Source organism: Aulonocara stuartgranti (genome assembly GCF_965226115.1).
Source record: "Aulonocara stuartgranti genome assembly, chromosome: 1".
Lineage (NCBI taxonomy): Eukaryota > Metazoa > Chordata > Actinopteri > Cichliformes > Cichlidae > Aulonocara > Aulonocara stuartgranti.
The window spans coordinates 6,958,296-6,976,128 of NC_138939.1; the positions used below are offsets into that span (position 1 = coordinate 6,958,296).

Genomic DNA, 17,833 nt, shown 5'->3' on the forward strand with positions numbered 1-17,833 from the left:
CAAAGCACCTTAGAGGTAGCTTTAAAGTTATGTCAAAAAACACTCCTTTTCCTTAACAATGTTTTGATTAATTCTCACCATTCTCACCACTTTTATTGTTGGAAATAAAACCTGCAATACTGGGTGGCTAAACTGCAAAAAGGCAGAGTTTAACTGTTATGAGTGAGATTTGATATGAGCTTTTGGAAACACCAAACAGAACTTAATGGGGGGTAAATGGAAAAATTTTTAGCTGGGTGCCTCAAATAGGATACTGCAACACATTTTTTCTGTAGTTTTTGGAATATGTTGCTGGACAGTAATTTCTCTCTTTTTTTCATTCAGATGAATATGATTCAGTTTATGCATCAAAAAAACTACTTAATTACATTTGAGAAATGAAACTACCCAGTCTGGCTGTAAAATAGCTGAGATACATCTAGATAAAGATCATAGTTTGGGTTAAATGGCTGTCAGTTTTTCACATTTTCACGTTTTGATGAATCCCTCTGAGGAGTCTCATTCTCTACACTGGTTTCAAAGATCAAGTCTTTTCTTTGCACTACTTCTAAGAACTTTGCAACTTGTTCTCTAATGTGTGCCTTTTTATTTTTGTGTATATGACTCTTGATTGTATATATTTCTCCCTTATGCTATTTATTTATTATTCCTGCTTTCTAGTATTTATATTTTATTCCGGCACAATTGGTGTGGCACATCCACAATTTTCTTGTACATGTACAATGAACATAAAGTGCTATTCTATTCTATTCTATTCTATTTGTTGTTTCTAACAAAAAAATTAGAAATGAACAATTCATGTCTATGAAAATGAAGAAATTAAATTCGTTTTTGTTTGCCTTGACCGGACTGGAGTCCCGGTTTCTATAGTGCTCCTCTCTAAAAAGTGTTAAATTGTCAGTGTTTTGTTTGCACTTTGTTCTGCTGCTGCTAAGTGACCCAAGTCTGTGCTTATTGCTATGAAAACAAAGCAGTCTGACTTCTCTAAATGATTTTAGGATTATTTGAATGGTGCACTGAAAGGGCACTGCTGCACTTTGAAAATGGTCTGTGTTTTAGATTGAAGGAATTTAATGGTGCAATAACTGTGACTTGACAGTGTTAATGTACTCTGCTTATTAACCCGCACAGATGGAGGTATACAGTGTTGAATGTGACATTCGTTGATGTGCAGATCCATTGCCTTCTGAGCTACTGCTGAGTAACTCCAGTATGGAGCTGAATCCGGAGAGGATCATAGCCTGATGACACTTGGCAAAATGGCATGCTAATTATAGTCATTTTCATTTTGGGCAGAAATGCTTGAGCTTAGTCATGTGCGAAGCGTTGATACCTCTCAGAGCACGGACCAATGCTCCCACGACGTTTAGCCCTGCCAAATCTCTGCTGCAGATTGGCTGAGCCTGTAGCGAGCAGTGACACTCAGAGGCTTAGGTAGCTTCCACCCAGGGCCGGATGGGCAAACTGGTGACACGGAACAGTCTGGGGGCAGCCTTGGGACAGCATCCTGGCTGGGAATATTAGCAATGTTAAAATACTCTGAGCTGATGGCCCTGGCATGGCATCAGAACAGCACAGCCCTCACCCAGAGAAAAAGCAACAGAATGGTAAACAGTTATTTTCACTCAACATAGAGGTGTACTTTTAGAAACTAAGTGGAAATAATTCAGTCTCCAGAGCAAATTAATAATGACCATGGTTTCACAAATCATTGTTTTTACATAAGAGTCAAGGTACTATACTTTGGATGAATGAATCTCTCAATAAGTTCCTAATGTATAATAGGCTGCAACAAAAGCCCAAGGCTGGAGTTGTACTTGTAATATGCAAAAACCCTTAAACAAATAGAACAGTCAAACATTGTAACTGTGATTTCGGGTATATCCATATGGCTTAGCATATTGAATTAACGATCAGAGAGATTAATAGTCTAAAAATATTATTTCTTTAATTCTCTGTCTGATTCAAGAAATATTTATTTGTGTAACACTTTGCATAGTCAGTGGTTACAAAGGGCCTTACAAAAATGAGTATCAGACAAAAATAGATTAAGAGTAAGAGAGAAAATATGTCTTAGGACTTATATGGTGATCCCAAGACTGCAAAACGATTAACTCTAAATGATAGAAGTTTTAATTTGAAGACTGTGCACATATACATAGATGCACACAAACTCAAACACACACACAGTATGCAGTGGGAGAGGTAAAGGAGGCTGTCTAGGCCCGATTACTATGATCGATATGCAGCATCAAACCATTGTTAGTGTCCTTTTTAAAAAGCACTGAAGTTTTGTAGGCTAAATAATCGGCAGGTCCATGGAGACGAGCACTTAGTAGAGGCAACTGTTTGGCTGATCGGACCATAGTTCAGGCCGATCCTTGCCCCTGAGGAGCACTCCCCGGGAAACCACTGATAACAATCAATGGGAATTTCATCCTTGGGTTGTTTTTTTTTCAGTGTGTTTCGTTTTACTTTTTATTGAACCAAAGTCCCTTTGTGAGACCCCTCTCAATCGCTCTCTCCCTCCAGTTGTCTTGTCCAATGGATTTTCAGATGCAGTTTCTGGGAAAATCGGGCTTTATCTTTAGTGCTGAATCCATCGTTTCTATGCAGGGGGAATCATTTTTAATATAACTGTAATTTGGTCAATTTTGCCTGTCACTTTTATATCGGTATCATATTCTCGAGCTCACACTCTCTGCAGTTAATGTAATTGAGACAAATTGTCACAATTTGCGAGCGTTTTTATATTTTTTCCAGTAAAAACTGTGGTGGGGAAAAGTACCAGAGCCCTTGTTTTTATGACGTTTCAGTCTGTCATATGCACACTCAAACATTTTTGTTTCAATTTTAACATTTATTTTACAAATATTTTAACGTTAATAATTAATGTGATCGTTTAGTGGATAACAATGTTGCTTCACAACAAGAATGTCTTGGGTTTGGGTCCACTGAGGTCTTTTTATAGTTTCCCCATGCCTCTCTGGGTTTCCCCCCACAGTCCAAAGACATACATAGGGTTAGGTTAAGTGGCAATTCTTAATTAACCATAGGTGTGAATGCAAGCATGGCTTGTCATCTGTCTGTCTGTGTTAGCCTTGTGATAGATTGGTGACCTGTCCAGTGCGTACCCCGCCTCTCATTCTATGACAGCTGGGATAAGCTCCAGAACCCCCACAACCCTCACTTGGATGAGCAGAAGAAAATGATGAATGGAATAACATTTATTAATGGATGGCTCCCTGTGCATGAATGCTCATTTCATTTCGTATGACTACCACAGAGATGAAATGAGTGGGGGAACATCAGGTTGTGCATTTCAAACCAATCTGTAATTATTCCCTAGCGCTAACCACCTAGCTTTTTTTATTTAACAGGTAGATTGGTGCATATACCAAACTAAGCAACATGCAAAAGTCAAACTCCACATGAATGTTCAGTTTACACGAACGGTGTCATGGTTAAAAGCTCAATAAATAACACCTTTGAGATCCTCCCTGCCTTATTATGCAGACATTAGTTGCTGCTTTTAGCTCATGTATCACAAGGCTCTGGTAACAACTGATTTTGGTTACTCACAAGTGTCAGTATAAAAGTCTGACAGTGTGTTTCAGGTGGAATGATTGATGGGTATGTCAAAGATAACAGCTGCATATGTTGAGTACTCGGGTGTTACAAAACTTCCAAGGGTTTAAAAAAGATTTTCTACTGAAAATTTTCAGCAATTTAATCTTTGCTCTTATAAAATTCCCATAGATTTTCAGCTCAAGAACTGTACATTCACTAGACTTTTATATTATTTGTTCTCATAATAAAAGGACAGAATTCCTTTAACTGAACTGGTAGCGACCTTGATTTTCCGTGCTGCCTGTCGGGGTGTTTAAAAATGAGAATGTAATCATGGCTTAAAGTAGCCATGTTTATTTAAAGCTTGTGAAGTTGTGAAATCCTCAAGTATTTACTCCATTTTTCATTTCACCATAGTATCACAGGTGACTGAAAGTTTTTTGTGCTTTTATTCTATGTAGACTATGTAGACTCTTTCTCTCTGGTGATGCTAATACTGTATTGCTGAAGTTGTTTCCCTGCCCGGTGTGAGTCCAAACTGCAGTCTGGTTAATCCTGATCCCAGAAAGAACAAATAGTGCTGGATGACAGATACCTGCTGGTGTGCCTTTTAAGATATTGCTTTTGGTGGATAGTTTTTCATTCACTGTAAACTGACAACAAACATTATTTATGTGCTTTTGATTCTGACTAAAGATAACAATGTCCACATTAGATCATCAGTAAGAAATTTTATTAAATATTAATGTTTTGGGCCATATAATAACCAATCAAGCTTTTATTTTAGAACCCAAGCTTCCCTATTTACATCCAAATATGTTCACTCTGGCGCCAGAAAACCACACGGCTACAACCCTAAAACCAGACTCGAGGCTTCAGAACCTATAGGTGACATCATTTAGGGGTCAGTCTGGAGTGTAATAAATTGTATTGGCATAAAAAGCACGCTGAAAGGGTTTTGATAATTAAATTTCTTTAGTTCTTATAAAAATCATCATTTTATAAGAGCCCTTTGGTGTATTTTAGTATTTTTCAATCAGCAAACACCCCCAGAGCTTTTTCACTGATCTTCACTGACCCTAGAACTGACTCTGACTCTGTGAACATGAAACAACAATGCTCTCTGGAGAAACAAAGGTGGAAAAAGTACACGGTATGCTCCAGTTGGCTTTGCCGATTAATATTGTTGTTGGAGGCCATTTTATAATTCAGACTCCGACCAACAGATGGAAGGTGGATGCAATTTCATAGGCTCATACATTAGGAGGGAAGCCGGTGCATCTGTCTGCCTGTGCATGTGATTGCATTTGCATAGAGTTAACAGGCGTGGGTTTGTCTCAGCGAGCGAAACTGGAGAGATTGTAATACTTGATTCCCATTTACAAGCCTTGAATGCCAAATGTCCCTCATGATTGGTTTGGAGAATGACTTGTTCCTAGCGCCCCCCCCTCCACTTGCAGTAAATGTTGAGGGAAATAGCTTCTTTCTTCTGTTTTTTTCATCACCACTACTTCCTCCGCATCCTTTTCATGTGTCTCTTGCCTTTACAATGCAGCAACAGTTATGAGTCAGGCATAAAAAAATAATAAATAAACATAAACATAAAAAAAAATGTTATCTGATTGATGTTAGGCGAGTGCTTTAATCTAGAGGAGTGCTACTTCACCACTGCATCACCTCGCTGAAGTGTTTGGGCTGCAGAAGAGTGCCTCTTTGCCTCTATGAAAACAGAGAGGGAGGCTGAATGTAGATCAATACCAGAGGAACACACCAGAGACATTCTATTTTATTAAACGTTTTCCCATTAAGGCTGTGGCGCGAGCATTGTAGATCATCCCGACGAAGTTGTAAATCAAAGACAGACAGCAGTATTGGAAACAATAGGCAGAATCAGAGGAGATTACCAAGGAACAGGAGCCATTTGGTGTTTGTGCCACAGGGAACCTCATGCATCTTGTTTTTTCATTACCACACATCTCAGGTGTGCTCGAGTCATAGTGTAGCATCAAAATGATATTGCGTTCAAACATTTCACAACACACATATTGGTGTGACAGCCGTGACATAGCACAGCCCAGGAGCTAATGACCTTTGTCTCATCTTATTGACTCACAAAGACTGACTGACACACACAGACGGATGACAAATTAAAGGAAAAATCAACAGCGATCCTTTTGTGTAGGCAATCCATGCACTCACCTACTTGTCAAGAATGTAGTGACAGATGACTCATCCGAGTATGACGCATCTCTGTACATCATTTTGAGGGGTTTTATGGGCCGCAACCCTACTAAAATTTCTCTTTTTGCACATCATTGTCTTGCAGTGGAATTCTGAGCCACCTGAGGAATGGTTGCTTCTTTTTTACCTTTACATGCTGTACTAATGCTTGAGCATTGCCTGCAAATGTGCATTGTGTATTACAAACCATATTTATTGATGTCTTTCCCCTGAATCTGAATGCAGATTTAACTGTAGTTCATCTCTGTGATTAAATCTCCTGATAACTGTGAACCAAGAATGGCCCATTTTTTCCCTGTTATTAAATCTACAATAGTTAGTTAGCCATCCAATCCTTTTCAGTCTACTGTTTTTACTTAAGTTTTTAAATGGGAAAAAAAGACCTACTTTGCTTCGGTCCACTATTTTTTTTCTCTCGATTTGATAATGCTTGAGTGAGAGGCTTGTCTTTCCTTGGTGTGTGTCTTTCTCTCTCTCATCATCCACTGAGACTAAATCTCAATTACTGGGCTTGCTTAACATTATACATACTGCAGACCATGATTAAAAACAGCAACATTGCTACCCCCCCACTACTAGTCAGAAACAAAATGTGGGTATGAGACAGACTGCCAGATGGTGAGATTGTTTCCATTTCACACTCTCTCTCACAAACCAGAAACTATTAATCAAAGTATTGCGACGACAAAACAATTTAATTTGTCTTTGTTTTGTTTTTTAAATATGTTGAATTTTGATTGAAAACATCTGCCTTTTATTTAGTGTCTTTGGTTATTTCTTTTAAACTGTCACTTGCTTGTATTTCACATTGTTACCCCAAAATATTGTAAATGTGGTAATACATGTGTTAGTCAGATAGAAATAGTTTGAGGGGACTTTATTAATTACATTAAAAAGATGCATTCGTTCCATGGTAATTTTCCAAGAACATTACTCTACAAGACACCACACCACCAGCTGGCCAGTTTGTAGTCTACAGTTACATTATGTTACTAATGATGATCATCAGTTATCATTCATCATTTTTGTGAGGTGTTTGTGCTAGAAGAGAGCATAAAAGAACACACAGAAAGTTTAAACAGACCTCTGTCCTCCTCGTGTCACCCTGCGTCATGTCAATTTACAATTTAGTCTGTATATACAGAGATACGATGTAGCAATATAAAATGTCAAATATACAAAACTAAAGATTTGAGAAACTGCTTACAAAGATGAAAACCACAGTCTGGCATTCAGCAGAAGGCAACAATCATTTTCCTCCGATATCAGTTCCAAGAAACTGGAGTTCTGCATGCAGTGGGTGTGCACCTACAAAGAGCCAAAACTAGAAACGAAGCACATGCTGCTCATTGCTCAAAATTATTCCTCACAGTTATCTTACACAATTTGTTATGCAATTAAAAAAAACTGTTCCTTAGAAGTCAAGGTAATTACAACTCAAATAAGTTCTAAATTGTTTTGTCATTAATAAACTTCCATACATCAGTAGCAACAGCTTAATAAAAGCAGCTGATGTCTAATTATTTCAATGTTAGCATTGTTTCCTTCCCCTTTCAGTGTAATTTCTTGTGTTTAACCTATTGAGAAAAATTTTTCTTGATATTTTTTTTCTGGTGCTCATATTCACAGAAGCCCAGGACAAGATAGCAGGTAGGGGTTCAGTGCGCAGCCCAGGGCCACTTCAACACAACAGATGGCTGTTGCTGAGATCGAATCTGTTACTGTTTGGTTCCAGGGTGTTCTCCTCAAGCACCAAACAGCCCTGCCACCCAGTTCAGATTGTACTTTGTTGGAGGCCATTTTCTAAAGCAGATGGAAGGTGGCTGTAATTTTAGAGGCTTGTATGTTAGAGAGCAAGCTGGTAGTGTCTGCCTCTGCTGTTTGTTCTGATAGTATCCAGCTCATTTCCTTTGTACTCAGCAGTTGTTATTCAGGTCATGTCACCTCAAGTTTATATAGAGAGCCTTTTAACAAAACAGGATAAAACATTGTGCAGAGAACAAATAATTTAAGGACTGATAAAAAGGGAAGAAACAGAAATAAGAGACAGGCCTTTTGCTCAAATCTCCTTTCTTCTTTATAATATTCATTTTGACAAAGTAGCAATCATTGCACTCTGTGTCATTCTAAGTCAGGATCAGAGAGTCTACTTGAATGTCTGAAATGTAAAACACTAGTATCTCCATTACTTTTTGAACTATGCTGGTTTTACTTTTGCACCATTACCTTTGACCATAATCAGAGCATCTATGAATAACAGAACAGAGATTGCATGCTCCCGTGTCGTCAAAGCATCTTTGTTATTCATACCATAGTTTCACAGCAGCCTAATCCACTTGCATATTCAGCACGGCGTGGACAATCAGGGGTTCTGAGCAGACATCGTGCTCAGGTCCACAGGGAGGTGTTACCTGTATCCTCTGTGCTGTTTGTCGACAGCCATGTGAATGTGAATAGTGCAAAATTATATGGGAACCATAGAGCCCAACTGCAAATAAAAACATTTGATGTTACTTAAATTGCACTTTTTTCCCCATATAGAAATATTACATCAATGCTTTACAATATAATACTGCTGAAATCATGTGCCTGTGATGCAGGCTACTGTGCATTTAATCAATGTAATGCTGAATTCCAGAACCAACTTACATACAAATATTCTTTAAGTGCCAAACTTTTTCAAATTAGACTAAACAAATCAGCTGGTTTGCTTTTGTGTAGAATAATTATAATCTTCAGCTTTGCTTGAGCATTTTGCAATCTTACATTCATCTTTATTAAAGCTAATTCACTAATCAGCAAGGTACACGATAAGCAAGACTAGTGGTTTTCAATAACACAACTGCAGTTGCCAAGTGGCTTAATTTATTACAGAAGTTTCTTATATTTTCTTTGTCTTTCTAAAATCAGTGTTTATTTCAATGAACATTGGCCACTTCACTGAATGTGTCTATCTGTTAATACGAAACCTTGGCTGCAATAAACTGTTTGTTTGATGGTTACTGTTATATACAGTTAGATCCTTAACTCACATCATAAATCCAACTAGTTTAATGTTAATCTTGGAATTATAGAGAAGTTTAATGATGTATAAATGTTTTAAAAACTACAAAGACTAACACTTATCCAGCTGATTCTGAGCCAATTTGTGACACTCAACATAATAAGTCCTTTGTACGAAAGGTACATTTTTCCACTGAAGCAGCATTCGGATAACATTCAGGTGTATTGGATGATCAGAGACTTGCTCGTCGATGTAATCCACTTACAGTCATTGTTTTGTTATAAATATGGATGCGCCCAAACGTTTCTGAGACCACTGGGATAGCGAACGTGGCATCGGAACTAATTGAAAGTTTCAGAAGTTAAGCTTTTGTAAAATTATTCAGATTGATTACTGTCAAATTATTGCTGGCCTGAAGCTTTTCTCTGATAACCTGAATTCATCAGGCTTTCTTCACTGAGGCAAAGAAAAGCAACTTCATCATCAGAGACATAACATTTCTTAAGAAAAACCTGCCAGACTAATGGGTGTCAAGGGGAAACAACAGGAAACACTTGGAATGAGATAATAGATGCCAGCATTTTACAGTACAAATGGAAAACCACCCTGAAAAATCCATGTTTGACAACTGCATTGAAGTGACTGCACCCTGACCAAGGAGAGGTAGCAATTCAACCAGTGGCAACTAACCCGACCCCAGCCCCAATCGACATTTATGGAAATTACGGAAGATCAAATGCTTAACATTCCTAACGTCACATCAGCGTCTTTATAAGATGTCCAGATCACGCTATAATATCATTTAGTTAAAAAAAAAATACTTGCACTGAATATTTTTTGGAAGACCCCCACCAAATATCACAGGAGAGCACATTATTTGTACTTACCTCCCTCCAAACCTGCTCTCTGATCCTGTCTCTGGGGTAACACAGCAGTACTGCGACCATGCAAAGCCTTGCGAGGGGAATCCATCTCTGCTGCTTGCAGGTCACATTAATGAGTCAGCTCTCTGCCTTTAGAATCAGCTGCCCCCAGTTCAGCGCTAATCTGAACATCAACAGCGTGACTCTGCCGGCGTGAAGCACTTACAGCTGCCACACGTTTTCAGCAGTGCTGTCACATTTACACTCAGTGGTCAGCTTTCAGTGCCTCGACAGCTATATTATGAATGTCTACATGATAGTATCTATGAATAAATGACGATGTATAATATCAGTATGCCTACATAACACATCAATACCGACTGTGTCTGTTAGCACCCTCTACTGCACTCTAATGCTGTCAGACTATTAATGTTGTCTCCTTTCTTTATATAGTGCTGTTTGGTTTCCCGTTTACATTGTTTTAAATGTAATGAATTTATGCTTTCAAGACAGATTGAAAGCCAGCTGTAGACACATGTTCTGGCCAGATGCTGGAAAAGAATAATTAATTAGCCCTGCAATTATGTGGATATTAACCATTGTTCTCTTCTTCCTTCAGTAATTCCGGCACATTCACAGAGGAGCGCCAATGACTTTTTAGTATTTATCTGATCAGTATAACATAATTATCTGTGTGGATAAAAGAGGAGAATGAAAGACAGCATTTGATGAGTTTGTAAAAAAATGTATCCATGTTTGTGTTAGTTTACTGATACTAGTTAGCCTGCTAGCTATTATTGCTAGTAGGATATCAAAGAGAAGCGGATAGATTGATCAATGATCACTCCCATTGAGGGACTGGACTATAGAAAATATATATTAATTCAATATTAATTCCATAGAACCCAGTTGTGTAAGAACAAATTCTGATAACTGAAAACGTTATTATGCAAGTTTGAGTAAAAAATAAATAATTTTTACAATTTTACAGTTGCTCTTCCAGTGATGGATGATTAGCACAGCTGTGTCTCATGATTAATGCTACAGTTTAGCAGTAATTATTATTTCATTTTATTAGTGGTTATTGGACAATTTAAGTACCATCTTATTATTACCACATTACGGAGTGAATTAGACCTAACCATGTGTCAAGTATATGTATTTTTCTGGCTGTACAATGTGGATCAGAACAGCAGGAGCCTAGTGTGACAACATGTAGATATGACAGAGTGAACTTGTCCATTTAACCAGTTTGCATTAATATCTGAAATTTCCTATCTCCTCTTTGATATTCCTTGCCTCATTCTGTATTAACATCAGAATGATACATATTCTGTCTGTAATATAAACGCTCATTTACTGTAAAAATATCACACAACAGTGTCACTCGTGATCTCATTGCCTACTGCTCCCATCTGGCAGCCAAAAAAAAAAAAAGCTGGCAACCCAGTTAGCCATCAATAAAGTCATGCACAGCAGGGTACCAGCAGTGCTGGTTGCATTTGGCAGGTCTGTATCCTCCCCGCCACAAAAATCAGGTGGTGCACCCCGGAGCACAGGGCTCAAATAAACAGAATGTCTTAGATGCTGCTTCATAATTGTACACCAGATGCACAAGACCCACAAGATATACTGAAGCTCAGGTTTTGCCAAAAAACAATTGCAGGAATGTTATTTTCCTGCTGTTGTCATAAAATACAAGCTGCTATGTGATCACACAACTCTTGGGCTTAGACTGCATGATTGTGTTGTGCTTCAATGTTAATGGATTTGTGTTTTTTAACACAACTCCATGTGTCTGAACTGTATATGGACGTAGGTCAAGCCAGTTGTCATATTTTCACCACTTCTTTAGCTTAAATGTCAAATTTCAAATCTGTGACATTAACCAAAGTTCCCATGAGCTTCCAATCTTATTTTCTTTACTCTGACACAAAGCAATAAAACCTTTGCCATGTCCTCTCCTTCATCTCCTCATTTCCCCCAGCTCAATTGAAACCCTAACAAACAAATCATTTATAAATGCAGTTTTTTTTTTTCCTGAAGCTAATTTAAAGCCACCAGCTTCTCCTTTTATCCCACCACATAGACATCCCCTGGGACTGTGATAGTATTAGCAGAAGTAAAGTCATCTGCTGTGTTTATTTGCTGTGTCCCCCTCACACTTCCCCTCGCAGAGATTAAGGTTCAGAAGCTGCCTCCTGGCAATTAAATCTATCAGAGGGCAGCAGAGAGCGCTCTGTCAGAACTGTTCCAATAATTGCAGTTTAAATGAATATGGATTCAGAAAACTTTTGACAATACACAGCTTGTTAATTTGCAACTTGCGACTATAAAAAAAAGAGTTTTCTTCTGTCATGTGTCCTGGTTTGTTTTTCTTTTCTTCTAGGATGAACCGGAATATCTCATTTACAATTCTCTTTCTCACTGTTTACAGACATATAGAGAACTGGACAGGATTGCAGACTCTGAGAGACGTCGATATGGAGCTCTACACTGGACTACAGAAGCTGTGAGTGTTGATGCTGTTATCTGTGGTGGTGGTTGTGACAGTGGGGTGAGAGACACTTCAATGTATTTTAGTCCTGCTGTGTTGCAGATCTGGAAAAGCACAGTAGAAACTGTACCACTGTTAATCCCTGTTTTCCATCAGGTTGCCCGCCTGCTACTGCAGAGAGGCCGCGGTTTCCTCCTAGCGATCAGTGCAGTAATTCACCTCAGATCCCAAGTTGCAGCATCTGGATTAAATGTCACATACTTCTTTGGGGGCAGAGTGTTAGAGAGAAGCATGGGTGAGGGGTGTCTTCCGTATCCTAACACTAGCTGATGCTTAAACAAGCTTTTAATTCTTGACAGTCACACGCTGGTGGAACATCCCCTTCGCTTTGCTTAGCCACTGATCAAATAATGCTAAAAAGCAGCAGGGAAAATTGAATTAGGAGTCCCTGCTGTAGCATTGTGGGTTTTTTTTATTCTCATCTCTTCACATATTAAAGCAATGTTATGCTCTTTTCCTGCTTTGCAACCATGCACTATGAGGCCACATCCTTTAATTTCTCTCACCTCTTCCACTCCCCAGCCTCCTATTCCTCTTCATTTTTCCCCCCACTCTACAGAGAATCACATTCTCCTTTGCCCTCCAAAGTCAGAGCTGGCCTCTCCCCTGATCCCCTTGATCCCTTATCAGGGAGGCCAAGTGCAATATCTCCACGGCTAAATTAGCATAATTCTCATTACCAATGCTTCTCTCCTGCTGCCTTGTCTAGGGACACTGGCTCCTCCCCACCTGGAGTTGAGTCTTCACAGGGAAAGCTGTCGCGATGCTGCCTTAAGGGGCTGTTAATGGTGTGCGGGATAAGAAGGGAAAAAGTCACTATGGCATACCTTCCATCATCTTATTTTGCATGTGACCTCATCATCACCATCTTTATTTGAATAAAATGAAAAAAAAAACTTCTCTGTCTAAAGCACAGGAAGCTGCTTGAATTCCTCAGCACAGTTATATTCAATATATATACATTTATATTCTTACATTTACTTACCTATAAATAAACTAAAAGTAGACTACAGAGTAGATTAAAATAACTGAAATGAGTTTTGTTGTAGCACAGTGAACACTGTAGTTTCGTGTAATTGACTGGATTCATTTACTTTATAAGGCTTTTGACATTCATTATTCAATAATTTCTGAAACAGCAGGAACTGTAGCTTTTAGCAAGTACTTCTCGTATATGGAGCTAATTTCCTGCCAAAACAAACAAAACATTTTATAGATGCCTGACTATTCACTAACAAACCCAAAGTGGTCTTCAAAATGAAAGCAGCATTAACAAATGAGTGCTATTCATTTTGCACGTACTGTACAAAATGTCCCTATCGAACCAATGCACACCATATTTCAAAGAAACCACACTTCAGAAACAAGCTTATCTTACAGGTACGACAAATATCATACAAAGGAAAAACAAGTATTGTGGATTTTAACGTAATCTTTCTGCTGTCTTATGTTGAGGATTTGTTCGAAACAATTCACTCTCCACAGCAGCAGCTATGTTTTTAAGTGTTATTAAATGTTGTGAGGGCAGAATATTATCCAAATAATGTAATTTTATATTTAGTGCAGCTGAGTGGGTGAACTTTTTTGAAAGGCTGACGTCAAAATACTTTATAGAAACCTTCTGCCAACTTTTCATTTTGTTAACCAGCCTCGTGAGCTCACCTGCGTTATTTTTCTGCCCACATATGCAAATCTGTTGTTGGCTGCTTTTTAATCTCCAGTCCACCTCACCTCAGACTATCTCAGTTGAGCTCCTATGCTTCATGGTGGGAAGGACCTGATGGTTTTGACCTAAAAGTCTTAAATTTGGACTCGTAGCACATCATTATATACCAGCTAGCCCAACTTCAGTAACCCTACAAACGGCACTGCTGTTTAGTTTTCTGTCTTCATTTATGCTGGAAGTGATAGCAGAGCTGTACGTTTTAATTTGTTTCCAAAACCCCGCAGTCAGGACATGCTATATTGTATTTAGATAGAAGCTAGCGAGCTAACTCCCTGCTAACTTCTAACTCCGTTAAATGTCATAAATTCGGTTTTCATGGATGCCTGGATGTTAAACTCAATTGTTACACCTGGTAGAGCAGAACGCTGATCATTTTATTAAAGATGAAAGACTTTAGACAGTTTTTCAACTCTCAGTAATGCCATAGTGATCGTTTGATATATGGACCTGCAGCGGAGTTTAGACCCAGACACGGCTAGTGACGTCAGACTGAACAACCGGATAGTAAACGTTTGACCTCTGTTATTGTCAACAAAGGTTATGTTACAAAGTATTGAGTTGTATTTTTGTTATTGACCAAATACCGTATTTCCCGGACTACAAAGCGCACCTGAATATTAGCCGCACAAGCTAAAATCAGGGGAAAATCCTGTTTTGTACATACATTAGCCGCACCTGACCAAAAGCCGCAGGTGTTTCAATGTTGACTTATCATATGTAAGAGAATGTGCACAAAGGGAATTGTCAGGAAAGAGATGGCTGTTTGGAGACACACCCCTTTTATTAATATTTTGAAAAACAAGTTATGGGTACATATTTGCATAACTTTTTAGGTATATGTACAAGTAGCGGTAATTACAAGTACGAAACATGTACTGTGCTTCATAAATGAGTAACAAATGTAGTACATAACAATAACCTACAGCACACCAGAAAAATAGATTCAGACTACCTTTTAGGCTCAGGTGCAGTGACACAGCTTTAACAAGAAGAAAAGTCAGTCATTCACCACCATCTTCCTGCGCACTAAAACCACCAAAGTCCTCTTCTCCAGTGTCGGATACGAACAGGCTCAGGATGGCTACGTCATCCACTCTCAGCTTCTCTCCTTCGTTGTCACTTTCAAAACCAAAGAAATCCTCGTTGTCAGTGTCAGAGTCAAACACCCTCAGAAGGGCCGTGGCGGTGTCCTCCTCTCCATCATGCAGCAGTGCAGCCCTTCAAAATCCGTTGGTGATCGTGGATGTTTTCACACTTTTCCACGCTGTCAGGTTCCACCGGTGGAGTTGAGCATAACTTGCTTTTCGCAAGTTTATCGCCGCTCGTCATCCACGACTCCCGCTGAACGCGTAGCATTAATTTGAAGTTTGTTTTTCGCGCTACTTGTACGGCACTATGTTGCCTGGCAGATGGACACGTGACCAACATACCACTCTTGAACCCAGATACTGTGTGTCTGATCACATGCCCTTCCGCCAGGCAACGTAGTGCCGTACAACAGCGGAACAAACAAAACAAATCGTCTTACGATATGACAAAAATCATGGACAATCCATAGAAAAGCCGCACCTGACTAAAAGCCGCAGGGTTCAAAGCTTGTGCAAAAAGTAGCGGCTTATAGCCCGACAATTACGGTACTCATTTTCCACCCTGATTTACGAATAAATTCTTTACAAATCCTACCATGTGGATTCATGGATTTTTTTTTTTTCACATTCTGTCTCTCACAGTTGAAGTGTACCTCTGGTGCAAATTACTGACCTCTGTCATCATTTTAGGTGGGGGAGCTTGCACAATCGGTGGCTGACTAAATACTTTTTTGCCCCACTGTATATTGACATTACATAATAATAGTCTGTTTGCTTTCACTAAGTTCAGGTGTTGGATGTAATATGGATTAGTAAAGTGTCTGAATGCAGTTATTGGCTGTATGCCGACACATTGTCAGCACACCATAAACTGAAGAAACTTCACCATTTAACTTTTAACAAGACTCGCTTTATATTGAAAATCATTTCAGGTGATGAGTTAATGATGCTGGTTAAGATGCTGTCAATAGAATTTGAAAAGAATCAGGAAGAATCTGAAAAATAAACCATGCTTTACTTTGTTTGCACTTTTTCATTATTTAGCTACCATAGTGTTAGCCTCAGTATAATCCGGATTATTCTGCAATGTAGCAAATATGATAAAAACAGCACTGGTGTAATGTTTACTGCATTTACCAGACTCTGCAAATGCAGTTGTTACTTTGCATCTTCCACAGGCATCTACACCTTACAGTAGATTTCTTGCTGCCTCATCAATGTCACAAAGGAAGCGTTGTTGACAGTTACATGTTCAAGATAGGTTTAAAGCACCCATAATTTATACACTTCATGGAAAAAAAAGCATGCTTTTTAATTTTTTAATTCAGGTGACATCAGTCCCATTGCCACAAGTATACAAAATCCAGCACTTAGCTATGCAGTCTGCTTAAGGCTTTGTGAAAGAATGGATCATTCTAAAGAGCTTAATGAATTCAAGCGTAGTACTGTAATGCCATCATTGCACCAAGTCTGTTTGTGAAATGTCTTCCCCTATTACACAATAGGTTGTAAGTAGTAATTTTGTAAAGTGGATGCATTTAGGAAACACCTAACTAAGCCACAAAGCCACATAAAGTTACACAATGGGGTTGCTGTTTACTGAAGTGAATAGTGTGAAAAAGTAACTAACGCTGTACTTACAGACCTCCTCTGCCATAAACATCAGCAAAAAAATGTGTGTGCTGAGAACTTCATGGTATAGGTTTCTTTGGCTGAGCAGCTTCTGCTGGTGTAATGTCGAGGTGGTCCAGTACTCTTGCCCATATAGGTTAAATGTTTTGGTCAGCTCTTACTGCCTTTCATTTAGTTTGGTTTTATTTAATTAAGTGATAAAATAAAATAAAAAATATAATAAATGAAAACAAAAATGATCCTGCGGCATTATTTTTCATGTAATGAAATGTTTTAGTGTGCTGAAAGCTGAAAATTTCAAATCTAGCAAACATTAAGGGGACACACATGCTTTAGATTACACTGGTTACTTTGGATGTTTTCTTCCCATCCACATTCACTACTCAAAGGCATAGAATAAAGCACTGAACAGGTGAATGCGGCTCGTAGTAAAAAGTGCTCTGAGTGCTCAGTGAGAGTAGAAAAGTGCTATACGAGTGCCAGTCCATTTACTATATCTTTGGTGAAAGATTCGCTGGAAAATTGTGGGTTTTTCCCCTTAAAAATATGTGAAATTTTTTGTGTTCCATAATTTTCGATCATACTATCTCAAAATTCTTTTCTTCATACTTTGAGCCACAAATCACCACTTCAGTGACACACGTGCAAACCCAGCTTTCCAGTTGTATTTCTGTGTATGCAGGTTAATGGAGATATTATTAAATTAATGTTAAATGTATTTCTAGTTACATGGTGAAAATCTGCTTTTTCTGCCTTTTGATAGTGACACCCCAAAATTTACTTTGTAGAAACCTTTAGATCAAACTTTATCTCATTTACAGATTTCCATTCTGCAAGAAATATGTAATCAGTTTTAGATAATATCTTGTTTGCATATTTAAACATAGATTCTTTTCTGAATGTATTTAATACAAAACATCATTTTCACCTAAGCAATCGACTGGGGAAGTTTCCTGGTGATATCCATTAGGTAAATGTTTACCCCATTCACCTGTAATGTCTCCATTTAATTCACTGCTGTTTAAGGAGATAATTGTGTTGAGTATAAATGCCTTTGCTCCAGTCATTACTGCTGGGAGGACAAAAGCAAAAGCAGTACAGTCATCTGTGTATATGGTTGTGCTAATTTAATGGATATGAAATAGAAGTCGA

At 38.5% G+C, this 17,833-nt stretch overlaps 1 protein-coding gene across 3 annotated transcripts in view; it reads left to right on the forward strand.

The window, feature by feature from the left end:
• The window catches only part of ntrk3b (neurotrophic tyrosine kinase, receptor, type 3b), a 222,188-nt gene that overhangs the window by 27,817 nt on the left and 176,538 nt on the right, over window positions 1–17,833 (forward strand). For all 3 annotated transcript variants that reach the window (XM_082528888.1, XM_082528887.1, XM_082528889.1), the window contains exon 2: window positions 12,116–12,190. In XM_082528888.1, coding sequence (XP_082385014.1) covers window positions 12,116–12,190 — 75 coding nt within the window. The remainder of the gene's footprint in view (window positions 1–12,115; window positions 12,191–17,833) is intronic.